At 37.8% G+C, this 27,099-nt stretch overlaps 3 protein-coding genes across 11 annotated transcripts; 2 read left to right on the forward strand and 1 right to left on the reverse strand.

Moving 5' to 3' along the window:
* Positions 1-286: 286 nt before the first annotated feature.
* On the forward strand, positions 287-10,042 carry LOC139818808 (uncharacterized). Of its 4 annotated transcripts, XM_071787767.1 has the most exons (13): positions 287-484; positions 779-940; positions 1,066-1,263; positions 1,557-1,676; positions 2,093-2,149; positions 3,572-3,683; positions 3,763-3,886; positions 3,970-4,105; positions 4,528-4,587; positions 5,383-5,508; positions 5,626-5,879; positions 5,947-6,134; positions 6,216-10,042. In XM_071787767.1, the coding sequence occupies exons 1-13, from the start codon at positions 469-471 to the stop codon at positions 6,514-6,516; spliced, it is 1,854 nt and encodes a 617-aa protein (XP_071643868.1). In that variant the 5' UTR covers positions 287-468; the 3' UTR covers positions 6,517-10,042. The 4 variants fall into 4 exon arrangements, with proteins under 4 accessions (XP_071643868.1, XP_071643870.1, XP_071643869.1 ...); XM_071787769.1 differs by lacking the exon at positions 4,528-4,587; XM_071787768.1 differs by lacking the exon at positions 2,093-2,149.
* On the reverse strand, positions 9,332-16,540 carry Napi-t (Na[+]-dependent inorganic phosphate cotransporter). Of its 4 annotated transcripts, none has more exons than XM_071787763.1 (8): positions 15,932-16,540; positions 12,111-12,358; positions 11,739-11,978; positions 11,528-11,612; positions 11,327-11,432; positions 10,958-11,222; positions 10,472-10,846; positions 9,332-10,408 (listed from the first exon to the last, which is right to left on the reverse strand). In XM_071787763.1, exons 1-8 carry the CDS (start codon positions 15,939-15,941, stop codon positions 10,169-10,171), a joined length of 1,569 nt encoding a protein of 522 aa, XP_071643864.1. In that variant the 5' UTR covers positions 15,942-16,540; the 3' UTR covers positions 9,332-10,168. The 4 variants fall into 4 exon arrangements, with proteins under 4 accessions (XP_071643864.1, XP_071643861.1, XP_071643860.1 ...); XM_071787760.1 differs by lacking the exon at positions 15,932-16,540 and adding an exon at positions 15,359-15,925; XM_071787759.1 differs by lacking the exon at positions 15,932-16,540 and adding an exon at positions 15,242-15,925.
* LOC139818811 (uncharacterized) lies at positions 12,126-26,608 on the forward strand. 3 transcript variants are annotated; one of them, XM_071787775.1, is made up of 7 exons: positions 21,551-22,202; positions 22,296-22,524; positions 24,589-24,730; positions 24,877-25,188; positions 25,404-25,554; positions 25,629-25,903; positions 26,108-26,608. In XM_071787775.1, exons 2-7 carry the CDS (start codon positions 22,316-22,318, stop codon positions 26,318-26,320), a joined length of 1,302 nt encoding a protein of 433 aa, XP_071643876.1. In that variant the 5' UTR covers positions 21,551-22,202; positions 22,296-22,315; the 3' UTR covers positions 26,321-26,608. The 3 variants fall into 3 exon arrangements, with proteins under 3 accessions (XP_071643878.1, XP_071643877.1, XP_071643876.1); XM_071787777.1 differs by lacking the exons at positions 21,551-22,202; positions 22,296-22,524 and adding an exon at positions 12,126-12,264; XM_071787776.1 differs by lacking the exons at positions 21,551-22,202; positions 22,296-22,524 and adding an exon at positions 12,201-12,338.
* The last annotated feature ends 491 nt before the right edge of the window (positions 26,609-27,099 follow it).

The following is a 27,099-nucleotide window of genomic DNA, read 5'->3' on the forward strand; positions in this document are numbered from 1 at the left end:
GCGATTAGTGACGCATCGATGAATAATTAGAACGGCGACTTTTGTGCTACGCATTGATCATCGATTAAAGTCTTTTCCGATCAGTTTTTTTCCGAGTCGGTAAATTTCTCCTACAGACGTCCCGGAATGAAAATTCGAGTAAACGGCAGGGTTGGTTGGGTCCCAGGGGTCATTAATGGAACGAGAGAGGAAGGGGTTAAAAGGGGATGATGCATCGGCCGCTGACGTCACAGGCGCCAGCGGCCAACGCCAGCGCCGATCGGTGACGCCACCGGCCACTGGTGACAGTGGTGTCAACAGTGGTGACAGTCAGCGGCCGCTCGTCGATCCGACCGGGTGATGTGACGCGAGTGTTATCGTCGTATGAGTCGTATCTCGATCTGCGTTCTAGTTCGGCGCACCTTCCTGTCACTTTCGTGAGGAAACAGCAGTGTGTCAAGACAAACGGAACGGAACGACGTCGCAGACATGGGCGAGAAGACTGGTAAGCGACAAAACGAGAAAAATTCATGGGGGAGAGAGAGAGAGAAATTCGGGCGGGGAAAGATTCTCATTTCGAGACCGATCCACGCAGCGCGTATTTTTTTGCGAACAGTTGTCGTTTTGTTCACTTGTCCTGTCCGAATGTCTTAAATTAAATTGTTGCTTTGGGAGAAAAAAAAAAAAAATGTGCGAGAGAAGAATTTGGCGAAATTACGAAATGCGGTTTTATCTCGCGTGCGATAAGGACGAAGATAAAGAACTTGATGTAGACGCGCATTTACTTTTCCCGGGGCAGAGCACATCGTCATGACGCCAAAGTGCAAGACGGCAAACTCGACGACGTTGATAATCGAGAGACAGGCACTGGAACCCCCGACGGAGAACGGGAACGAGAACAACGTCCACGTCGCTGGGGGTGATCACAAGGGAATTGTCATCAACAAGCAAGCTGTGGCTGGTACGATATATTCTTGCCTCCCACGTGATTTCCACACACACACACACACACACACAATACCCATATTTAGTATTTAATTAAATCCAACTGGGATGGACCGCATGTTTAATATTCAATTTTTGTAGTGACAAATGGCGAGGTGCATCCTGCCCAACTGTGCCTGCAATTCAGAGTGTTCCTGGTGAGTGCGCAAACAGGGAAGCACACGCAGGAACAGAGGACTCTTCAATTCTGGTTCGTCGATACCCTCGCCGAGGTGGAACAGCCGAGCGTCGCGCAAGAATTTTTCAGAGAGCTTGTTACACCGCAGGAGTTTCCTCGAGGTGACGCCATCGACGATTAAATGTATCTAATATAACTGGAGGGTCTAAGCAAACGTTTCTTTGTTCTCTTATAAACATGCCGAGATCTAATTTTAACGTGTTGACAGTAAGAGAGTGAAATTCTATATGATATATCTGAGAAAGAAGCTTAAATAGCAAACTTGACCATTTACGAGATCACTGATACTGATCAATCTTTAAAATTGAAAGATTGATATTGATCATACAACTATTTTTACGATTGATTTTTTTTGTCTGCTGTGTAATATTACAATGCCGGTTATTCTCTGCAGATTACGTGGGATTTATTAAAAAGATAATGAAATTGATGCAACATAAATATCCCAGTATTAAAAAATTGGAAGTGGAATTGAGGCACGTGGAAGAGCCGATCACCCTTCCAAGCAGGCCATGTAAGTAGTTTGTTTCATTTTTTCCTTGTCAACATATTACAGAGATTTTTGCATCTGAGAGAAATTGCAGATTTAGTCTATATATTTCCTACGTGCATTCTCATTCTCAAATACTACCTACTTTGGCTTAATAAAAAAAAAATCTATTAGAGTGAAAGGGGGAAGGGGGGTTAATGGTTATTTGAACAAGTCGCGTGGGCTTAATGGTTCTTTATTGGAAGAGATTAGACGTGTCTCAAGTGCACGGTCGTAGCTCAACTCAAAGGGAAATGCACACTTAACTAAAACTCTCGGTGTCTCATATATCCATTATGTACGTTTAAAATCAGAGTTTTCCCATGTACATTCTATACTCGCACATACATTGTATTGAGCGTCAACATCTATATTTCATACTTAATTTCTATTATTCACAGCTACTGGTCACTTACTATTCACACTTCCTCCCTCTGAGAAAGTTATGTGGAGATCAGGTTCGAGAATGAAAAAATCAGCATTTTTGTCACATTTCATTGATGTTTATTCTCTTTCTTTTCTCATACACAGACTAATAATCCAAATAAAACACACATAATATATTGACACACATAATATATATCTTATAACAATACGTACTGGACAAGATGTTTAAATCTTTTGTGTATAATTTATAATTCTAGATTAAAAGAAAAGGAGTTTCTCTTACTTAGCTAGTAGATACTATATATATATATATACATTCTATCGCTTGGCACAATAATCTGGTAACCATAACAACATTGACTTAACATAGTTTGGCCTGTTTGGCTAGTATTAGATTTGCAGATCTGCCGTGCATTGATTCATATTAACGTTGTTCCGTACAGCAAAAAAGAAAACAAAAGAAGATGTATTTTTATTCTCTTTATTAAATTTGAGATTGTTATGGGTTTATAAAAATTATTATGCACTTTGATTATGTAAAAGAGGATTTTCCAATCTGTTTAACCGAACGATCACGTATTAGATAATACATTAATTAGAGTGTGAAAAATCGCCCGTTTAACCACTTGACTTGACCTGGATATCGTATTTCCTATACATGGTGTACAATATATATCTACCTTCGCAGCATGATTATAGATAAAACTATTACACAACACATTTAATATTTTACAGTCCAACATACATAAACTCTATTCGATTCAAGATTTTAGATTACAATAAACATCAATTATTATTTGGGATATGGATTTATTTAATTGAAATTTAATTTCGGCAATGTTGTTTTGCCCGCATTAATTTTAAATATGGAAATTTATAGCATCAGAACCATATGCACATGTTAGTTACATATTATATCATATACATATACATAAAAATCACACTTATTTATCTGTCCTAAATTCTACCTTCCCACGTGGTTATTCGTTACCATACTTAGCCATACTACATAGTACGATGACATTGCTACTTTAGTCTTCGTTCTGTAAGGAAATGCATCCATGTAGAGCACGAACCTTCACTCATGGTCACTCTCATATACGTATATGTGTTCAAGTTCTACTCCCACATATACATTAGCTGTTTAGCTGTATTCTCCACTTAACGGTTCTAGCTCGACTCTAGCTATAGAAACAAAGACTAGTTAAACTGTGCACTTATTACAACTATACTATTTCCAAAACTTCACACGTTTCTATCTTGGACAGATTAAAGCTACCTAATACACAAATTTAGACTCATCTTATACTCATCTACACGGCAGAAAATTTAACTTGCATATGTTATGGAGTGCTGTATTCTTGTTTCGATGCTATTAACTGTCATTTTTAAATTACAATAGACATATGTACGGCTTAAAAGTCTGACTACAATGCCCGCTACTTGTTTGCACGATTAATCAAGTGTTCCTTTTTTTTTTTTTTTATTGGAAGTATCTACAGACGAAACCGTTATGGGTCAAGTGCGTGAGCTAACAGTAGAAAAAGTTCTGGAACTTATTGAGTCTGCCTATCCGAATCCAGTCACCGTGGTTGACATCGCGAAGTAAGTAGTTGTATTAAATGGAATTTAGATCAAGAAAATAATTGAAATAAATTATATTTCAATTTTATTTTGCTTTTAGGGAACATGGATGGGAACCATCAGCTGTGGAGTCTAAATTAAAAGAACTTCAAGAGAAAGGGCTTGTTAAATCAATGGATCATGGGGCTTTCACACGTGTTGTCCATGAAGATACCCAAGTCCAAGTACGTTATTACTTGATATAATTTTTCAGTTTATTTTTAACAACTTGTGGTACATGTCGTAATGCTACAAAATGTATTCTTAGGTGGTGAAGCAGATGCCAACGATGGCAAGTGCGAAACAACCTACCATAGCTATCATTACAGCTCAATATTGTGAAAAACTTGCTGTGGATTCGTTGATCGAGAACAAGGAAACCTTCGTTCGCTACACCACTGTTGGTAAGATCTTTTCTTATTTACTACTGTTTAAGATACATTTTATATCTAAGAATGATACGTCTAAAATTGTAACATTTGCGATATACTGAAGTACGGCTATGAAAAGTAAACTACGTTTTCTCTATTTAATTTTTTCATTATATAAATAATGGTGACTGACTATTTTTGGAATATTAGAAGAATAGTTCTATTGACTCCTTTGCTTTTTCTTCCTAGCTATAATTTTTTTTGAACGAGTTACTAAATTTTTAAAACATTTTAATCAAATTATACCCAATAAATTTTCGCTAACGTTATCGGTTTCCGATTGGTTATGTAACCATTTCTGGTTATGTAAATATAACTGTTGATTTATATTGTCCCGCTACTCAGCGGCAAATGTTCAAACGATAATGGGGATTTCACCATGCATGAAACTTTAGGTACCGCAAGTACACCGACAGACACGACAGACGGGATTCCGCGAGTGATATGCCGTTTTGGTAAAGTAGTTTGTAACAACTCTATCATTTTAATGTCATTTCATAGCTTGCCACGTGCTTGTGACCGAAGAACAATGCGGGGCAAAATGGTGCTACAATTTTGAAACATATTGTTTCGTTTATGTTTTAAATGATTTTGTGTATTACACATACATGTTAGTAAAATTATTATAATGAATATAATAGTTTTTGTTTCGCCGTGCGAACGTTTTGTATAGCTTTGTTTTTTGTTATGTGTAATGTTTTTGTTGGGCTTGATCATATTTTGTGTTACATTTATTTTATCTGGTTTTCATACATCACATTATATCAAGTTTTTCATTTTTATTACGTTTATATTTCATCATTTTTATCTACGAGTAATATTATAATAATTTTAATTGTTTTAATATTTATTTCCGCGCGCGACAGAGAAGATTTTATTTCTTTTTCCTTATCAAAGCTCGTTCTGTCTTTGGAAATGTTTTTAAAATAATCCAACTTTTAATAATGGCATTTATTCAAATGTATTTTATCTGTACGTTATCGACGACACTAGATACACATTTTTAAATAAATTTTTGATACAACTTGCTTCTCTCTATTATGTCTAGTATTATTACTAGATTTGAGAGATGCATCTACGCGGAATGGATTGTTATCTATTTTATCGTCACATATAACACAGGTTCCGTCCTACTTTGTCGATAGCTGCACAATGCACATGTATCATACGCAAATCAAGAACAAGAAAAGGAGATGTAAACTTAAAAATACATAAAGACACGGATAACGAATAGATACCGTTTGTTATAGGCGAATCAAATGTATATACTTTGGGCAATATCGGTACGCATCGGATTGTGTGCACTAAATTGCCAACTGTGGGACACACCAGGGAAGCAATGACCGCAGCTGGCAATACCACTACTAGATTGTTAGGTATGCATTTTTATCTTGTTTGAACCTTAATTTTATATTATATGATGTATATATTTCTCTTTATTTTTATTATATACACATCGCTACAATTTTTTTTGTCTTTGCTTGTATTTGAAGGTACATTCCAAAAGGTGGATTTCGTCTTTCTCGTTGGAGTTGGTGGTGGTGTCCCTCATTATACAGATTACAATAAACACGTGCGATTGGGCGATGTTGTGATATCGCATCCGACGCCGCTCAATAAGCAATATACGTACGTTTATTGCGAAAGTGCCAAGATGAACGAAAGTGGGAACTATCATTTTGAGACCAAGGAGTATTGCCCGCCGAATCTCGGTCTTCAAGAAATTGCAGCGACTCTCAAGAAACAGGTACGTCGATCGACATTTACATGAACCGTGTTATGTGCTCGTCTAAAATGTACATCTTTTTCTGTAGGCTGAAAACGAAGCGTTTTCGCCGTGGCAGACGTACATGAAAGAAGGTCTACAGAATCTGGTCAATCAATCGGAACATGATTTTAATGCTCCACCACCAGAATCTGATAAACTGTACATGGCTATTGGAGAGAGGGATGTCATCGAGGTATCTCATCCAATCGCTCCTCAAGACTCCATAAATAAGAGGTAATGGGTGAAAATTAATTCAACATTTCACCGCGTGTGCGTTTTGATGTATAAATATACATTAATATTTTATTATTGCAGAACTGATGGATGCTCCCGAATTCATCTGGCGCCAGTAGCATCCGGCCGACAAGTCGCGCGAGACGATCAACTTAGACAAAAGTTTGCGACCCGATTCGGCGCGCTCGCATTCGACGCGGAAATGGATGCTGTCGTAGAGAGTATCTTGGGCAATTGCCGTGAGAATTTCGTTGTAATTCGCGGGATTGCCGATTACAAAGACGGTACCCGTATCAAAGAATGGCAGCCTTATGCGGCGCTGGCGGCAGCCAGCGTAATGAAAACTATAATCTGTGCTATGGATCCACCGACTAATGACTAGAATTGCTACTCTACTAATTTTTCTGTTTTCTTGGTTATTTTACATGGCGTACAACGCACGACGCATAATTTTTTTGTAGAACAAAGGATGAGGTCTAAAATCAAAACGGTGGATAAGCGTATATTGCACAAAGTGCACAGAAATAATTAAGTAACTGGCTAATTTTGGTTAGGTTCCTTAATTAATACTTAAAGTTAAATAGAAGGTTGCACAATAATTTATCTTATGGAATAATCAACGCGCCGCGCTCAAATTTTTGACAACTTTTTTAGTGCCATTTTTACACGCGCTTAACAATATTTTTTTGAAAAGATGTTTTTATTCAATATTAACGTCGAAATCAAGACAGTCTAGTATTTTCGAGAATATTGAAAACAAATATTTGACTGTTATTGGTCATCTCTTATTTGAATTCTACTTGAATTTTTTATACGTCAAAACTCGAAAAGAAAATTGTGCCATCATTATTTCCTATACGTGTCGCATAATACATTGCAATTTTTGCAGACAATTTTTTCTTTGCGAAAATAAATTTACATTTGTGTTTGACGTATGGTAAGTAGGGTGACTAGGGTGACTAGGACATGTGTTACGAATACGCGCGGCGGGCGCGTATATGTTCGACTTTGAACACCAAACAATCAGAGGCAACAAAGACTAATGACGCTTTAAAAGATCATTCTCTAGATAGGTAATGAATTTAATAGTGACTCTGTCTCTAACTTGTTCTAATAGCGCTACTGTTGCATTCGTACTTGCTATGATTAGGATGCGTAGACGTTGCACCAAGTCCAAACGAGATACCAGTTGGGATAATTATTAACTGTTCTAGTGGTAGGTATATGACAGACGTAACTGTGGAACTGAAAGTACATTTGACAGTATTTACCAAATCGAAATGAACGTGTCGTTACAGTATATTGCTGGAGTAATTATTAAATGTTTACCAGAGTATATATTGACGTTTTCAACAGATATATATGCATTCTATATTCACACGGTATACATCTACGAGGATCAAAATGCATTTTTCTCAAGTTCTAGATTACATGCGAGATACGCAACAAAGATTTCTATTACAATGTGCCAACGTGTTCATATTGTTAAATTCACTGCCCTTTTAAAATCTGGATACTATTCTCGCAAGAAATTTTCGAGACAAATTTTCTGTGCCCTTGGAAAAATTTCATTGGTATACCACGTCTTTCAATAATAAAGAGATTCTACATTTACAGGGTAGTGCACAAAAACTTGAAATCTAAATATCAAATTCAAATATGGACCTAAAGACGAGAAAAAGATGTAACTATACATATATAACATATGTATAGTGTAAATGGTGAAGGAGGTCTTTAAATTAAAACATAATTCAAGAGTAACATAAAAACTACAAAAATACGATTAATTCTAGCTATAAATATCTTATATAGAACATAAGAAAAATATTTATATTTATTTATTTTGCTTTTATTCTCTATGAGTTTAAATCTGTTAGTGCAAATCGTTTATTTCGTTTGTAGCTCATATGCCGTGCACGCAAATTTCAAGAGACTATCGATACACGTATGAAATCTATTTTGAAAAATTATTTTATTTATACGTGTGTAGCAAAGACATTAAGGAGATTCGAAAATGTTAAGAATTGCATAAAATTTAAAACATATAAGCTCTTTTATAAATAATTCTCTATTATAAAAGAATTATTTATAAAAGAGCTTATGTTTTAAATTTTATGCAATTCTTAACATTTCTGACTCTTCTTACAACTTCCTTAATCAACATTAAATGATAGGAAGACTTAAAATCAACACAAACGACAAAAGCCACTTGTTGCGTAGACGCACATATTTAAAATTCTATTAAATATAGAGAACGACTACATGTACACATACAGATATATGAATATATATATATATATATATATATATATATAAAATATATATATATAAAATATATAAATATAAAATATAATATATATTTAAATCGGGGTATGCGCGCGCGGATTTATATAATAGAATTTTAGATTGATTTATCTTTTATGACGACAGATTCCTATTTTAGGCCTAATATTAGTTATACGTAAAATTCCTCATATCAGTTTTAAACTTAGGAGCTTCGAGCTTCCACGTGCGCATTCGTTTTTGCGTTAGTTTTACGCGTTTTCAATACTAGTCGCATAACTGTGTTTTCTACCTGTATTTATATTTGCTACTTATTAGATTATATGTCATAGATAGCTAATATAATATACGAGTTCTTTCACGTCATTATTTAGTTTGTATCTTATAGGGAGAAGTCGTTGTATGTCAATGTCAACTTGAATGTCTACTTGATGAATAGCATAAGTTATTATTTGATGATCTTTTAAATTACTTATATTATTATTATCTTGAAATTTTGAGTATTTAAAGCAGCTTTTAAGTGTCTAGAAACTTTGAAAATACAAGGAGAGCTGGATATATTAAAAATACAGTATATTGAAGCGTTGATATCTTGGCATTTTTTTTTCTAAGAAGGATCAATGTTTCAAATTTTTAGAGTTTTTATTTTGATATATTTTCATATTAAAAAAAATGTGCATTTTACGTTGCTATACTTAAGTACGTATTAAATTATTTATTATCTATTATTTAAAATATTAAAGAGCGTCACATTACTGTGGCTTCCGGTGTAGTTTGCATCTGTCCGTGCGTAAATCAGTCTTCCGATAAATGCAAAGCTTTATTATCGAAGTCTGAAAATAAAATCTTGATTGAACTTGGGCTGACTGAACCTAGGTGTATTAATACAGATATTTGAGAAATGTCTATTACAGTGACGTGAAGAAAAATACTTTATTCAATTCACATGATTTAATTATAATTATAAGGTGCAAAAATCTCAATATGCATAACGATAATACTATTTAACGTGTAAAATGTCTACACGTTGTACTTTCTTCGTCTCTACAGTGGTTTGCGAAAATGTGAACATTTCGATAAAACTCGGACCACGGGGCATTTTCATTTATAGGCGATGATTCGAAAATCCGAACGATAAATATATCTAAATGGTAGCTGCACGGTGTTGTGTCCATGGGAAGTAGGATAAGGCGCGGTATTTAATCTGCTTCACAGCAGAAAGGGAGCTGTGATAATTCCAGTACGTCTTTCGTGTAAGACAGATGGACATTAATGATGGCCATACGGCCATACCCCCATAGGAGAACGATCGATTCGGCGCTCGTCGATTCTGTTACTGGAACTTGTGCACCGCACGTTACATATTGCGAAGACGGAGTATAATGCGTTATTATTATAAGAACGTAGATATATGTGAATTTGATTTATAATTTGATTTATAGAGCGTGCGTGTATGGCGATCGGAGATGCATCTAAATCATAATACGTATCTTAACGCATTGCAAATAGTTGAGCATTTATTTACACTGTAATGTCATTTCTTCATTCCTTTGTTTCCTTGTGATGAAATGTTCCAAGATCAAGTTGTATGCGAGTGCATTATCAAATATACAATCAATCGTTAATATCCTCTTTGTTAAATAATGCCCTTCAATAGATCGTTTAGAGGCTACTATGGCATTTCGTCCTAAAGAATCGATTAGCAACAAGTTGCTATAAGCACACGGTGATCAAAGAATTAAGACGTACTTTTATCTTTCTTTAATAAAATTCGATTTTTCAGTGTCGGCAGCATTCTCGGCGTCCGTGTCACGTTTCACAACCGCTGGGACCAGCTCCTGCATCTGCATCTCTCGTTCCTTCGTATTTAATTTGGTATACTGATTCCACGGTTGCTCTTTTGAAGTGCCAAACATCATATACAAAATGCCGCTCGCTATCGAATTAGCAGCGGCGATAAGGAAGACCAAGCGCCATTGTCCCACTGTTTGCTGTGTGAGAAAAAAATCCATTGTAAACGTAACGTTATCGTGAAAGAAGGAGATTAGACTCACATTATTATTCGTAAGTACGCCAACGATGGCTGGCGAGATGAATCCGGCCCATACGATGATCATGCCGGCGAATCCAAGAAGGACGCTGGCGTACGTAGGACTCAGGTCGACGAAGATCGCCAAAGTGGAGGCGGAAACAGCGCCGTTGACCGCCGTACCGGCCATCATGAAGATAACCGCGAGCAACGGATGACACCCGCTGAATCCGAGACCCACGATGAGGATCCCTTGTACGCCGGTGCAAACGAAGGTGGCCAGTTTCCTGACGTTCGTCAAGCTCATTCGCCTCGTGCGGAGTAGCCAGTCGCTCATCATCGAGAAGAAATACGAGAAGATCATTCTGAGCAGGTGCGGCGCTCCCGCCAGTATTCCGGTCTAGAAAAGTACGTGAAATTTTATTGGCGTACGACCAACACAGGACGAAATAACATACGAATCCTGCGTGACGAGGCAGATGTCTGTAATAAAATGGTACGCGAAACTTACGGCATTAATATTCCATCCGTGAATAAAATTGAAGTAAGTCGGCGCCTGGGTCATGAGGGTGAAGAGACCCCAAGCTATGCCCCAATGTGCGACGATGGTAACCCATACCGGCCCCGACAGAATTATCGATCTCCAGGGTATTGGAGCCTTTTCCTCGCTCTCCACGGATCCGCTGATATTGTCGAGGATGTAATTTTTCTCCTCTTTGGAGATTCGCGGGTGCTGCTGCGGCGAATCGTACACGAGGAAGTGCCAGAAGCAGTACCTGCGATAATTAGCGACGATAAATTAATTCTCTCTCCCGCGAGGAACTGGACGGCGCGCGTATCCGAACTTAATTGTGAGCTTTCGTTCTCTAAGGACACTAACCAAATTATGCCTAGCAAAGATGTCACGTGGAAGGATGCACCCCAACCGAAGGAATTAGTAACGGCTGCACACAGGGGGTAAGTAATCGCGGCTCCCACGGAACTACCTGAAAATTATATCAGATGATATTCGATGGTCCTAATGAAGATCAAAAGTTTATGGTATCTCGATTTTGCAATCGCAGCGATCAACGCGCCTTACCAAGATAAGCGCTGACGAATCTGCTTCTTTCAGTCTGCGGGATCCACTTGGCCGTCATGTCGTGCATCGATGGCCATATAACACCCTGAAGCGAAGATGAGAAAAAAGAAAACATTAGTACGATCTCTAGATGTACGAGCAAACTTGAGAAAAAAATTGGAGCTTCTAAAGAGGTCCTACGTTTCGCAAGAACATTTTGCAAGAAGCTTACCGCGATGAATCCTTGTAGCACACGAAGAGTTATCAACATGTACAAATGCGTCACGTAGGGTACGAGGAATCCTAAGAGAGCCGTTAAGAGATTTGCCAGGCCGAACACGAGTTTCGTGCCATATCGCCTAGCCAGAAGACCACCAGGCAGCTGCGACACCCAGTGCAACCAGTAGTAGGCACCCAATGTCAGTCCTTGCTCGTACTCGTTCCAGGCGAATCGATCTTCATCATCTTCATGCTAAATAAAATTTACGAGGTAAGAAAATGTCGAAGAAGAAGCGAAGAAAATTAACATCGTATGCGAAAAGCATATCTCGTGAATTTTGTTCGCGAAGGAGAATAGCTTTTAAAGAGATTATTTTCAGGATACCGTAACATTTGTGAAGGATGACGTGGTACGCGGAAAAGAAATATTGTCATCCCGAGACGTTTCGTTGATCCAAACGTCAACAGTTGTATTGTTCTCCTCCGTGCACTGCGCGACCGCCGCGGGTTTCGGATATGGTATCACCATCGCGACGATGGTGAGGTTCAAGTTTAATCGCAGCATGTAATTGATGGCGAAGCCGCAAAGGACTAAGAGCCATAAGACATCTCGGCAAGTGATCAACTCCTTTTCTGAAAAACAAAAGTATGACATCTCGAGGAGACGTGCTTGTCTTTCCAATCGAATGCATGCGCGTCATGCAGGTCGAATCGAATGCAGTGTGATAAAGATATACTTATAGTTTTTTATTACACTGTTTAACCAAAAAAAAAATGCACAAGACCGAAGGTACGCGTTCTCTCATTTTTTGTTGAACAGTGTTACCGGTCTAAGAAAATTGATAATTAATTATATTATAAATATTTATATTATTTTTTTTCTTTTAAAGCAATTCTCGATCGAACGAGCAAAGTCAATCTGGGAAGCGTTGCAACAAAAGTGAAACGTGTTTGGTATATATGTATATATGACGTAAACGTAACGATCAAAAGCGCGAAACGGACATTGTAACGTCGTATCCGCGACCGTTACCGTATTAGAACGAGGTTTAAGCGGTCCGCTCATTCGGGGGGGCTTCGCCCCCCCCGACCCCCCCAATGGGGGGGCTGCGCCCCCCCATACCCCCCTTCGTGACTATACAAATCGAGGATGGGTTACTGGGGGGGCTTTGCCCCCCCAGACCCCCCCTCGAGGCTGCATACATCCAGGCTGGATTACTGGGGGGGCTTTGCCCCCCCAGACCCCCCCTCGTTATTGTGCTAATCCAAGATAAATTGTAGGATGGATAGGTTTGTCTCCGCGTGACGTTGTTGCATATATTTTTTAAATTACGTTCGTTTTTACCGTTCTCTCCACGGCCCGGGGCGAACGCGTCATTAAAATTCGCGTCATCATGTTTGGTCCGCTGAACGTTGTGTGTGTATATATACATATAAGTCGTGAGTTTATAGAATACAATTTTTTAATTGAAACTATTTCAGGCACGGTAGTGTCGACGTTGATTCGCGTCGCAAAAAAATGCAACAAAAGTGAAACTCGTCTGTTGTATATTTCTATAAATTTTATATATATATATATATATATATATTTTACATGTCATATTTAATTATTTATTTATTTTTAAAAATGTTGTGTGTCGTGTGCCGTGTACCGTGTGCCATATATACATATATATATATTTATTTATCAATTTTTAAAAATGTTACATGTGTGCCATGTGCCATGTGCCATATATATATATATATATTTATTTATCAATTTTTAAAAATGTTACATGTTGTGTGCCATGTGCCATGTGCCATATATACATATATATATATTTATTTATCAATTTTTAAAAATGTTACATGTTGTGTGCCATGTGCCATGTGCCATATATACATATATATATATATTTATTTATCAATTTTTTAAAATGTTACATGTTATGTGCCATGTGCCATGTGCCATATATACATATATATATATATTTATTTATCAATTTTTAAAAATGTTACATGTTGTGTGCCATGTGCCATGTGCCATATATGTACATATATATATATATGTATGTATATATATATAGTTATTATTTTTAAAAATGTTATATGTTGTGTGCCATGTGCCATGTGCTATATATACATATATATATATTTATTTATCAATTTTAAAAATGTTACATGTTGTGTGCCATGTGCCATGTGCCATATATGTACATATATATATATATTTATTTATCAATTTTTAAAAATGTTACATGTTGTGTGCCATGTGCCATGTGCCATATATAGATATATATATATATATTTATTTATTAATTTTTGAAAATGTTATATGTCGTGTGCCGTGTGCCATATATATATATATACATATATACATATATGTATATATGGCACACGGCACATGGCACACAACATGTAACATTTTTAAAAATTGATAAATAAATATATATATATATGTATATATGACACATGGCACATGGCACACAACATGTAACATTTTTAAAATTAATAAATAAATATATATATATGTATATATGGCACATGGCACATGGCACACAACATCATTTTTAAAAATTGATAAATAAATATATATATATATGTATATATGGCACATGGCACATGGCACACAACATGTAACATTTTTAAAAATTAATAAATAATAATATATATATATATGTATATATGGCACATGGCACATGGCACACAACATGTAACATTTTTAAAAATTGATAAATAAATATATATATATGTATATATGGCACACGGTACACGGCACACGACACACAACATTTTTAAAAATAAATAAATAATTAAATATGACATGTAAAATATATATATATATATATATATATAAAATTTATAGAAATATACAACAGACGAGTTTCACTTTTGTTGCATTTTTTTGCGACGCGAATCAACGTCGACACTACCGTGCCTGAAATAGTTTCAATTAAAAAATTGTATTCTATAAACTCACGACTTATATGTATATATACACACACAACGTTCAGCGGACCAAACATGATGACGCGAATTTTAATGACGCGTTCGCCCCGGGCCGTGGAGAGAACGGTAAAAACGAACGTAATTTAAAAAATATATGCAACAACGTCACGCGGAGACAAACCTATCCATCCTACAATTTATCTTGGATTAGCACAATCACGAGGGGGGGTCTGGGGGGGCAAAGCCCCCCCAGTAATCCAGCCTGGATGTATGCAGCCTCGAGGGGGGGTCTGGGGGGGCATAGCCCCCCCAGTAACCAAACCTCGATGTGCACAATCACGAAGGGGGGTATGGGGGGGCGCAGCCCCCCCATTGGGGGGGTCGGGGGGGGCGAAGCCCCCCCGAATGAGCGGACCGCTTAAACCTCGTTCTAATACGGTAAATGTCGCGGATACGACGTTACAATATCCGTTTCGCGCTTTTGATCATTACGTTTTGCGCATTTGTACGTTTCATGCGTTGATCGCGACGTGACACAAATGCGTAATTTTTTATTAAAATCAGCGCCGCTAACATCAAGTGAATCACTTGGTATTGATTTGGAGTCCTCAGCAGATTCATTATTTTTATTTGTATGTTCACGTTGTATAACATCTTCGTTAACTTGTAGTATTTGGCAGTCTGTCGACAGAGTCGATTCCTCACCGTCTGTACTCTTTATCGATGTCGATTCTTCTCGAGTTTCTTTATCTTTTCTTTCAGGTTTGTCGTTCAACGGTCGTTCCATGTTTATGCCATCTTCAGCTAAATTAGATTCTATATCGAATTCATGATAACTATGTGGAGAAGTAGATTTAACAGGGTTTTTCTTTGGAGAATACTCTTCAGTCACGTCGGTTGTAGTGCATACCATCTTCATAAATTGTTCATATTCTGAAGCTAGCTTCTCATTTCCGGCAGGTTGTAACAAAGAAGGCGTCGATGCTTCATCCGTCGTCGTTATCGTTTCCATGGTCTTTTCATTGGATTTATCATCTTCTTTGATGCCTTCAGCGTTGCAATCAACGATGTTAAATTGGTAGACACGCGCGGGTTATACGTTTTCTGATACACGTTTTCTGTATAATCGAGATGACGTATTACTATGCGACGAAATGCGATGACTGAATAAAACTAAAAAAGCTTTTACTAATTCGTCGCGATGATGAAATGATTCAATCATTAATTCTCTCAAGTCGATCGAGACTTGAGCAGAATTCAAACTTTCCTTATACTTACTCTTATCCATTTCTTATTTTTATTTCTTTAACTAATCCTTGACGTTTAGGAGATGATATCAATATACATCACTTGTCAATATATACATCACTTTTGATATGTTTTTACACGATCTTAGTCGATATCTTATTGTTGGACGATATTAAGGAAATACGGATTCCACGTGTTGGATCAGTTACTAGCAAATATTTAAATAAATTTGTATCTCGCTCAATAATACGACGTCATCCTATGGCGGATACAGATTCTTCCTCTGGCCTCTCGTACAATATATCCCGATATATTTCGTGCATCCGAGCGTATGTTAATCAGTTAGTGTCGCGTCAAACACTGCATGACTGTTCTTCGAGCGAATTGTGTGGACCGCAGGAATCTGTGTACGATCCTCTACTCTCGCAGAAGTCACGACAAGTGACACGCCTCTGTTCATAAAAGCCTTCAAACCCCCTCATTGTATCCCCGCGACGACGATTTTGTTACGTTAACGATATATTCGCGCCGGTATCTTAAACACGTGAAAAACTATTTGCAATGATTATTATCGGAAACTTGATTGATCTAGTATTCGACGCGATAACATTAATTTCGGATAATTAAAAGATAACGAAATCGCAATAATTTGCCACTATTGACATTCGTTTATTTCTTTGACGCTTGACGTTTCTTCAAATATTGTCGAATGTCATAATACGAAATGTTTCGTCTGTTTTTGTCACACACACGGATCATACGGATATACAAGTCATATATTCCATCTATTTCATTTATTACCCAAGTAGCAAAATGACAATAAAGAGTGACGACTACGTAGTGACAGTCTAATAGATGAAAATGTCGTGTCATTATATCGTCTTTTAATATCACTCTACTACTTGAGTAATAGCTAAGCTATTAAGCAGATCCGAATTTTTGATTTTATTATTTCGAGACGTTCGTTGTGTTATCAACCATTATATCAATATTTGAAAAGAAAAACGCTTACGTATATGCACATATGTATGTAATATTTAATCTCGTCTCATCACATGTATAACATAAAGTTTTATGTAATATATTTCTGGCGCGAGATATCTGGCTGCAGATCTCTGACAAAACATTATTACCACGCATTTGTAAGGTCATCGTAGATGTAAACAAAATTTCTACCTGTGTCACGAATCGTGCGCGCAACAGTGGCATTTCCCTTGGCGTTAGATGTAACCAGCTCGCGTGCGTGCTGAAAATTTATGACAGCTACCACACAATCAATATTTACCTAGATTATTAATACCGCGACGGGCGACGGGGATAGATAATTTTGATGGTACGTGTCGGGACGGGTTAATTTGTTGTGCATTGAGCTGCATACTGCATATAATAGATAATTAAATCTGTTTTCATTGTCAATGCGTGACCCGCAGTGAGAATCACAACGTCCGTCACTCAATATTAATTTAACTACAATATTAACTACAATATTAATTTTATTTTTTTGTGGTAATAGGGATGAGTTATTTTACTTTCCTTCTCATATAACGTCTACTTATCTATTTGATTTCAAACGCAATTTACGTGCGTTTTAAAACCTTTTGTTAAGGCCGTACGTGAGATGCGCCCTTATCTTGTTTAGTTGCCAGAATAACATTGTATCTCTCCGAGCACAATTCTTTACGCTTCGCCGTTGATAAAACCATCCAAGAGGTCCAGCAGTCGCAAGTTAAAGTCTGATTCCGCCTTGAAAACAACTTTGTAAGTTGTCAAATAGATGAATGCCAATTGCATGATGAGCACAATTTCGTGTGTAATAGATATCACTCGTCTATACTGCACAATACTTGGTGCGTTAGTCTAACTGTATTGCGTATCAAATTCGCAAACTCTTTACTCTTCCGATTGCTACACAGCTGATGTTTAACTATAAATTTGTATATATTTGTCCATATTATAATAAATACAGATTTATCGTTCAACGTTAAAAGTATGATAATAGGATAAGAAATACATTTTAAGATCACGGAAATTTTTATTATAAAATTAAATATTTTTCTAGGAGCTATATACGGCAGAGATTCTGCGAGCATCCCTTTAAATTTTTAAAAAGCTTTGTCCAATGGGCTTTGGAGCTATCCTAGGTGAATCTCTTCAGCGAAAAAAGAAAATGATGCGTTTTCAGGTTCGATACCTCTTTCTAAGCGATTCATATACGTACGTAGCGTAATATTATTAATTCTCACTGAGATAACAGTGGAGAAAAAGTTACATCTGTGTTCTCGTGGAAAGAGTTTGATACGTGAATCGTAGAAAATTAATCGTCCATTCAATTTCATCGATAAATAAAGCCTGCATTATTTCCTCGCGTCTCCGTTTCCTGTTTCAACTGGAATTTCAATCGTCTTCTCGCTCGGAGATAATCTTCTCTAATTGCTTCACAAAAGTGATAACGACGCACGCGCTATGGAAGAACGCGTGCACCATAATCATCTGCGCTTGATAATGGCTTGTAACGAATTATCTTCAGCTTGCTCTGATCTCATACGGATTTCATCATCTGGGACACCGTCGGAAAAACAAATCGCGCAGATAATAAGGTGAAAATGCCACGTGGTTATTCACCCCTTTTGATAGCGGGATAATGTGACGAATCTAATTTACAACGTGTCCTATATCTTTTCTTATTTAAGCTAGGTTTTTATGATCCATCTAAAGTCTTCTTCAACGAAAATATGGTAACGCGAATTTTTATTCAATAATCGGTATATTACGTAGTCTCGTTTATACATATCGCTCCGCGTGTATTTGACGCGAGACACTACCGTGTCTCTTGATCTTTTTCAATTTAATAAATTAATATGACATACATGCGTATTCCTTCATGAATGATAAATTTTATAAATCTTTGTTTAATTGCAAAAAGATTGCCTGGCGTTACAGACGTAATACAAAGTAATAAGACTCGGCTGAAACGTCATAAATTTCGTAAACTTTCACTAATACGCGTTGCAACGAATGGAAGCAAACAGATAAGATGTTGGCTCTAACGAAGCGTTAGCTACGTAACAGCCGAAAATTATTTTCTTCATAGCGGAAGATTCCTCTGCGTAACCATCACTGAACTGACTTTGACTGTGTATTTATAGTCAAAGAACTTGATAAATAACCCGCTATCTCCCTTCCAATATCCATATCTGCTTAGCTTCTTCTTTTCAATCTTTCCGTAAAGTACTACGCGTGCATTCAGAATGAAAAAAAAAGCGAGATTAATATTAAAAAAAGAGGTTTATCATATTGATTGCATTACGACATTTCAGTAATCTATTCTCGTTTCGAACGTATCTCAATGAAAAAATTATAATTAATGCAGCTTATTTCTGCACATTATTCTCGTTGCTGTGCTATTGATTGAGCACGTAAATCTCACATTATACATTGAGTTGATATATTTTGACTCTAGACTGGTACACTTGATCGTAGAATCGTACGTCTAAATGATGAATCAACATCAATGCTGGACGACCGTATTAATAATTTGTGTTAAAATATGCCATGAGCTCTCGCTCTCTTGCTACGTCGTTTACAACATCACATAATTTTTGGTCTGCATTAAGAGTATTTTAATCTTCTTGAACTCACCCCATGTTCTATGACACATGGACTCACGGTGAGACAACGATTTCTATATAATAAAAATATAATACTTTTAGTTTGTTTTTGGTATAAACTTTGATTTCTTGTCAAGTTGAGAATGTCTTTTAACGAAAAAATAAAAAAAATAGTAAATAAAATTAATCTTTATTTCTGATATTTTTAAGCTACATTTTCGGAAAACCGGAAAAAAAACGTTGATTTTGTGTTCCGTCGGTCTGAGAGACCGTAGAATGAGTTTAGAAATATCAAGCCATGCCTTGTTGAGGGGAAAATAAAATTTGCAAAAGACGCATAAGATATTAACGCGTACAAGTGCTGCGTTTTAGAAATTTTAATGAAGAATCCCCGACGCTTGGGAACGTATAACGAAATTATTTACGCACTCCAAGTGGCGTGTCTCACCGACGTGGCTGGAGAGACGAGGGATTTCTCGCCCCGAGATTTTCAGACGTATATCAGATACACGTTCGATTGATTTCAGAAAATGTACAGTTAAAGCCGAAAAATAGGTGTTTCCAGGTGATGAGACTGAAACGCATTTCATCCCTCCTGGCACGCGCATCACCATTTATTAATATCACGTCCCATGATAACGCCGCAGAAATCTTGTATTGCAATTACATGGCCTTTTTTTACGAGGATTCGTTTGACGTAGGAATCGTATTTTGTGTCCCGCGCGAGTCAAGTGTATTTATTAAAAGAAAAAGTAACGTCACATTAAGCTCGCACCAAATTTGCAGCACGTTTTAAATCACGCATGTCACGCTCGATCGCCGCGTAAACTTTACAACAGTCATATTTTACATCTGTTGTGTGATGTTTCTCTTCTTTTTTTTAATATGCTCTATTACACTGACTGGCCCCGACCCTGAGATCAGAAAGAGCACCATCGGTACATGCAACATCTTATCCTATTGCGATTGAAATAAGCGCGAGTATCCAAAGTATCAGAATTCGCCAAGTATGCATTTTAAGGAGAAACGGTTATCTCTCTTAAAAAATAGCGGCATTAATATGAATGTGATATTAAGATTAAAGTACGCAAGAATATAGACGCGGGAACTCGTGTTGCATTGATAAATGCGCGACGGTTCTCATCTCGTTAATTTTAATTCATATTACCAATGAGACGTACGTCGCCGTTACGCTGAATAAATCTTAGACGTGGATAGTCACGGATTTTTAATCTCGGATACAGCGTTACGAAATTTACGTCATTCGTAATACTTCCCAAGGCGTTCAACCTCTCAACGTCATCGCAATTTGTACATATACATATGTATATATGTATGTACACGATATCCGTTTGCGTGATGCAACAACGCGCTCCACTTTCTCTACTGCTTGAAAAACCGCGAGGAACCGGAAAAAGTAAGTACGCGTGAAAAGAGCGGGCAAGTCGATCACGTACACGAGTAATATTTAATTCATTGAAGACGTAGATCGATTTAATTCGAAGAATTTATTTTAAGCGAAATCGTGAGCGGCCGTTCTCCAGCTCGCGTTCTCTCTTCAGTCCTACGCCGCGCCGCGATCAATCGGCAGTTTCCAGAGACCAGTCAGAAGATAATTATGGTAATCTTACGATCGGGAGAAAAAAAAACGATTCGTTTCACTGTAAATTTTCTCTGTCGCAAACCGGCCTGACGAAACGTAACACGTAATTTCTTACACGCCGCATTTGAGACGCCAGCCTATATCGATACGTCGCTTTTTTTTCTTTTTCCGCGAGCGGGTTGCACGATCGAGCACGGAATACGAATAAGATCGCGAAGTTGATCATTAAGCAGTTTTAACGAATCATTTCGTCAGAAAATTTCATTAACATTCCAACTCACGTTGTGTAGCACGTACGTGTACTTGACGACATAACTTCTCTGTTTAATGTTAAATTGACATTTTTTTCCAACGACGATGACGACCAAGAGTTCCTAGATTTGCGTCTTTCGGATTCTGCTTTACCGTGAGCTCTGAAATATTATGTTTATAAATATGATTATATTGATTATGGAGATGTTTAAATCTTCTACTTGCTACATTAATCCGCGAACCGCGAGGCGAACCGCGATGACCCCGAAACTTCTCGCTCGAAATTATGCTTTTGTTAATGAGAGTTTAATCGCAGACACTCTCTCTCCCTCTCTCTCCATTCCTCCCTCCCTCTTTCTCCCCCTTACGGATGCTGATTGTAAGCCCGTACAGCGATTTCATCAGAAGAAGGGGATAGGGGCCGTAAACCCGGGTAAAGAAAACATTTTCCATATGTGAACGTTAGTATGTAACGGCCGGCTAACGAGAGTGGACTTGAGATTTCGTTGCTCAGTCTTACGTCAGCCTTTCAGCGGAACCAGTTTGGGAGATCGAGTTTGCCTTTGGTTCATTTATTGCGCCAACAATAAGCGTTATTTGTCGCTGTCTTCTTTGTTTCTTGTACAAACGTTATATTTTTAATCGTGGACCCATTCTATTGACGGATCATCATCTTTACGATTAAAACAGTCGACGAGTGAAAGAGTTGTAGCTGTGGTGGTGTGATATCGGAGAAATTAAATACTGACGTGTACGCCGATAGATTGAGAAATATTCCAACACGTTACTCTATTTTTAAAAGAGGAAAAAGAAACAAGTATCCTACGTCCTACGTGAGGTATATACATATATATTCATTTGTATTTATATATCCGAACATCTTTTATTCTAAATTGAAATTCAGAGTGGTGCTAATATATAACTTTCTTAGGCTTTTTTTATTGAAAAATCATGCCGAGTAGTAAAACAAGAATCGCCATTGTGGGTGGTGGAGTGTCTGGTTTGGTAGTAGCTCGTCACGTGGTGGCCAAGTTAGATATCTACAGTCTCATGTTGTTCGAGCAAACTGATCAGATCGGTGGTACATGGGTCTATACCGATGAAACGGATCTTGACAAGCACGGGCTTTTGATACACAGCAGCATGTACAAGAATCTTAGGTGAGATCGTTGACCCTAGCTGAAGAAACATTGCGATCAACACTTCTCTAACGAAAAGAGAGCTGATGAACAAGATTTTTCATACGCGCGATGTAAACAGATTATAATTTTATTGCTTAACGTTAAAAGGATACAACTCTAATTAAATACGTTCCATCATTTAAATTGAAAACCTTAATAAATCTGCACTCGCATGTTTTTGCACTTTTGACATAAATTATATTTTGCAAATACATACGTTATAGAATTACATATAGTGAGTGATGATCGTGAATGAATTGTGTCTTTCTCTCTTTAATTAATAAGAGATTTACTGACGGATCTTTGAACCTGTTTAAACGTGCGCGACTCAGTCAGGAAGGATAAAAAGTCAGATATACATATGCGTAGATAATCAGAGAGCGTAACCACATTGTCATTGCATAGTTATTACGGAAAAACAAACGTGCTCAAGTGACGCGCGTAGCCAAGGGGGTAATGCTTTGCAACTTTGCGACCGACGTCTCGTTTACCCCAAACGAGTTGTATCACTACATTATTGCATCATTCTTTGTTACGTATTCATATTCCTTAAAAATACAGATTACGTGCAATAATACGATTGTAACATATGCAGAGTGTTCTATAATGTTTCACAAGCAAATTTTGTGTACTCTTGAGAACCCTTGAGAAAAATAAAAAAAAAAAGGTATTTGTATATAAATATGAGTTTTAGTTATTATTTTGATTTTACTTACGGCTGATGTAGATTTGTTTGGAAATTAGATAAAGATGAACAATAACAAGTGTTTTCAAAGTAAAAGAGATTTTAGTATGCAATAAATATATTTCATTCAAGTATGAAATAAAAAATTATTTTTTTTTCTTATTTTTAGTTTATTTTAAATGCACTTGTTTGACCTTGTTCCGGAAAAGATGATTATAATGCCTTGTATGTGTAGATGTGTATAATAATGTATTAAAATATAGACCAAGATTCATTATCAAGATGTAGGTAAACAAAATGCGTTTTTGCACGTCGCGAGGTGGACCGGAGCTTTCAACTTTCAACCCATGCATAGCTTTGGCTACACATTCGTACTTCAGACTTCAGACTTTACGTATTTACGACTTCGCTAGTCTATATATATTTCGATGAGAACAAAGCCCAGGTTCTTTTTCTTTCCGGTGTCTAACTACAGGGCAATATAAGATCCTTTCGTCCATCCGCGATCGCGGGTAAAAAATACAATGTCCCCGCACACGCAAGAAACGCCTCTCTAATGCATTAACTCTAATGCGATAAACTTTACTCGACACGCGATACACTTTGCGACATATTAATGAGAAGATATATTTCTTGAACGGCCAGTTCCGGAAAGGAGACACAGAGAATAACTCAACACTACGCCGACGATAAATTGAGTATGAGGCAATCCGCAATGTGTGTGTGGATCGGAAGCCATCGAGCAACACGGTGAAAGAGTCAAGGATTCTTACGAAGATGTATCAGCACTTTTGTACGAAATCGATCGAAGCAAACATTAGATCTGATTCCCTATTTGCATTCAGACAACGTAATCTTTTTTATATATTCTATCTGTACCGCTCTTATTAACGTGGTTTTAAATTCTGGAGCAACATCGCTGCCAAGTTATAACTTTTTCCCCGTGAGTCTTTGGCAGTCGACTCGAATTCAACTTGAAAAAATACCGTGTTGGATGACTAGAGCAAAAAATAAAAACAAAAAGGCTGCAATGAGGAGTATTTCTGAAAAAGCTCTTTTTGCCACTTTGTCGCAAGATGAAAAAATAATCTTCCCAGCTATGTCTATATCTATCGAGTAGAAGTCGGCACCAAAGCTTTTATTCCGGTCCAAGTTGCCAACAACTACCAACTTTGTTTATCGCTATTCTCGGGTTACGGGTCGTCGTATCTTCTGAACTCCGCGACGGGTAAAAATTAATAAAAATCGCGCGCGTGATCACCTCAATATGGGAATTATCTGAAAGAGAGAGAGAGAGAGAGAGAGAGAGAGAGAGAGAGAGAGAGAGAGAGAGAATGAGCGTTGTTTTTTTCTTACAGGACGAACATACCGAAGGAAATAATGGCAATACCTGACTTTCCTTTTCAAGATTCGGAAGGCCCATCTTTCACCCATCACAGAGTTATAAGGGAATACCTCATGGCCTATGCGAAGCATTTCAACCTCCATCCCTATATTAAAGTGAGTTTTTGACATTTATCTTGGTTATCTCTGAACAAGATCGCGCAAAGATATAATAAAATTAAATTTATTTCCTATTAATTAAAATTAAGATTATTAATACGGTTCTTCATTACTTTTTTTAAGAGTCGTGTTCTGCTTTTCAGTTGAATACTCTGGTGAAGCGCGTAGAGCCAGAAACTACGAGGAACGGTCGGACGTTGTGGACGGTGACATACCAATCACTGGAGACCAAAGTAGAGACCACAAAGACCTTCGACGCCGTGGTGCTGTGCAACGGTCATTATAGTGTCGGTCGTGTTCCGCATATTCCAGGTATCGAAAGCTTCCGCGGTAGACGCGTTCACAGCCACCAGTACAGAGTGCCGGAGACCTACGCCGGCAAGAGGGTTTGCATACTCGGCGCGTCCTGGTCCGGCATCGATATCGCCTTGGAAGTCTCGCAATATGCCGCTAAAGTACGCTGGTGCACAAATCCCTGTACTATGAATTATCACATCTTTGGCAAATATAAAGTCATGCATTCATCTTCCTACGATAAATCAGCATCCGAAGCATGTCGCATGAGACGTTTCTGCGACGTCTCGCGTAAAAGTGATACGGAATGATCGTAATGTCAACGATTCGACATGATCTTTTCATTAATCTTTCGTTTTCTTCGGCGCGATTCCAGGTATATCTGAGTCATAATCTGCCGGAACAGTTCGACTCGAAGATGTCGAGCAACGTCGAACAAAGGCCCGGTGTTGAGTCTGTCCGGGGGAACATGTTCACTTTCCGCGACGGCTCCACGGCGGAAGTGGACGATTTTATATTCTGCACCGGTAAATAAATTCGAGAATATCAGTGTGTTTCAACTTTGAGAGACTAGACTTTTACGGATAACGATTTTGTTTAGGTTACAAGTTCACGTATCCCTTTATGTCAACTAAAGTTGAGATACGTACAGATGACGACCACGTGGAGCCTATTTACAAACATCTGGTGCACATAGATTACACGAATCTGTTCTTCATGGGCCTGCCCGCGCTCGTGATACCGTTCCCGTGTTTTCATATTCAGGCGCAGTACATCCTCGCCATCCTCGAGAACCGCGTCAAGTTACCGTCGCCGCAACAGATGCGCGAGGACGTCGAACGCGAGAAGAAATCTCTGCTGGATCAAGGCATTCCGGTATGAGATTTATGGATTAATCTCTGTGAAGTCGTAGCTGAGAAGAAAGATCGCAGTTTGAGGGGCGCGGTGATAGATTAGCGGAATGACGATTCAGAAAAACTTTCAGAAAATGATGATATACGTACATGATGCGATAATGTATAAATTCATCACGAGAGATTACGTCGAGTTGTAATAATTTTTTTCTTTCTTCTCCATTAGCTGAGGCACATCAACAAGCTCAAGGACAGACAATGGGCTTACTACGACGAGATGGCAGCCGCTGCGAATGTACCGAGCTTGGCGCCGGTGATCAAGAAGATCATGGATCACGTTTTCCAGATGCGCGACGCAGACTTCACCACCTACAAGAATTATCAATACCGCATCATCGACAGCGAGAACTTTAGCATGTCTTATTGTAAACCTTGTTAAGGCCCACGACGCAGAGAATACGGAAAGTGAATATAATTTTACGTGCAAAATGCTCGCACAGAGATTCAGACGGTCGCGGGCCGAGCCCGAACAACTGTTTGCACCTTGCATCTACTGTTGATGGCGGCATCATTTCGCCGACAAGTTTAAACGTCGGAATCAATATATTTGTCGGAACAAATATATTGATTTGATTCGATTAATAACAAATCGTTTTAACAATGAGAATCGAACGAAAGCGCGGGATTTGTGTGTATTAGCGTGTAATAAAGAATGTTCGCCATTCGCCATTGATCATAACGTGCTTCTATCGCTGCGTTCGCTTTGGGCGCTTTCGTGCTGAAAGCGTCAGTTTATCTTTATTGCTCATTACATGTTGAAAAAAGATGCATCATGCTTTCAGCGCGAAAGCGTCCAAAGCGAACGCAGCCTATATGCGAAGCTGATTCGCAATGTAGCTTGTTGCGATAGTAAATGATACAGAAAAGATAATTAAAACAGACGCACGGAGAATAAAACAGAGTTATCGCGTCACTTGAACTTGCAACACAAAAATGTAACATGTACGTATATCCATTAATGGTTAGTCTAGTGAAATCTTTAAATGTGTTTGCAATAAAAGGACATTACTTGTCACGCGCGCGCATACAAATGCACGTTGTAAACAACTACCATGGAATCGATCAATTTTATCTTTGTTTCTAGTGAAATCAATCAATGCTCGCATTATGTACATGTTATAGTAAAAGCGCGCAAGTCAGTAAATGTATACCCACAAT

The sequence above is a fragment of the Temnothorax longispinosus genome, chromosome 9 (genome assembly GCF_030848805.1).
Source record: "Temnothorax longispinosus isolate EJ_2023e chromosome 9, Tlon_JGU_v1, whole genome shotgun sequence".
Taxonomy (NCBI): domain Eukaryota; kingdom Metazoa; phylum Arthropoda; class Insecta; order Hymenoptera; family Formicidae; genus Temnothorax; species Temnothorax longispinosus.

Bases quoted from the DNA above. Each gene is read 5' to 3' on its own strand.
- LOC139818808 (XM_071787767.1), top strand. The intron at 1,264-1,556 runs GTGACGCCATCG...TATTCTCTGCAG, and splicing joins ACCGCAGGAGTTTCCTCGAG to ATTACGTGGGATTTATTAAA. The intron at 2,150-3,571 runs GTTCGAGAATGA...TTTTATTGGAAG, and splicing joins GAAAGTTATGTGGAGATCAG to TATCTACAGACGAAACCGTT.
- Napi-t (XM_071787759.1), bottom strand. From the start codon at position 15,665: ATGGAAACGATAACGACGACGGATGAAGCATCGACGCCTTCTTTGTTA. The intron at 11,979-12,110 runs GTATCCTGAAAA...AATTTTATTTAG, and splicing joins CATCCTTCACAAATGTTACG to CATGAAGATGATGAAGATCG. The intron at 11,223-11,326 runs GTTAGTGTCCTT...TAATTATCGCAG, and splicing joins TCTTTGCTAGGCATAATTTG to GTACTGCTTCTGGCACTTCC.
- LOC139818811 (XM_071787775.1), top strand. From the start codon at position 22,316: ATGCCGAGTAGTAAAACAAGAATCGCCATTGTGGGTGGTGGAGTGTCT. The intron at 22,525-24,588 runs GTGAGATCGTTG...TTTTTCTTACAG, and splicing joins AGCATGTACAAGAATCTTAG to GACGAACATACCGAAGGAAA. The intron at 25,555-25,628 runs GTAAATAAATTC...GATTTTGTTTAG, and splicing joins CGATTTTATATTCTGCACCG to GTTACAAGTTCACGTATCCC.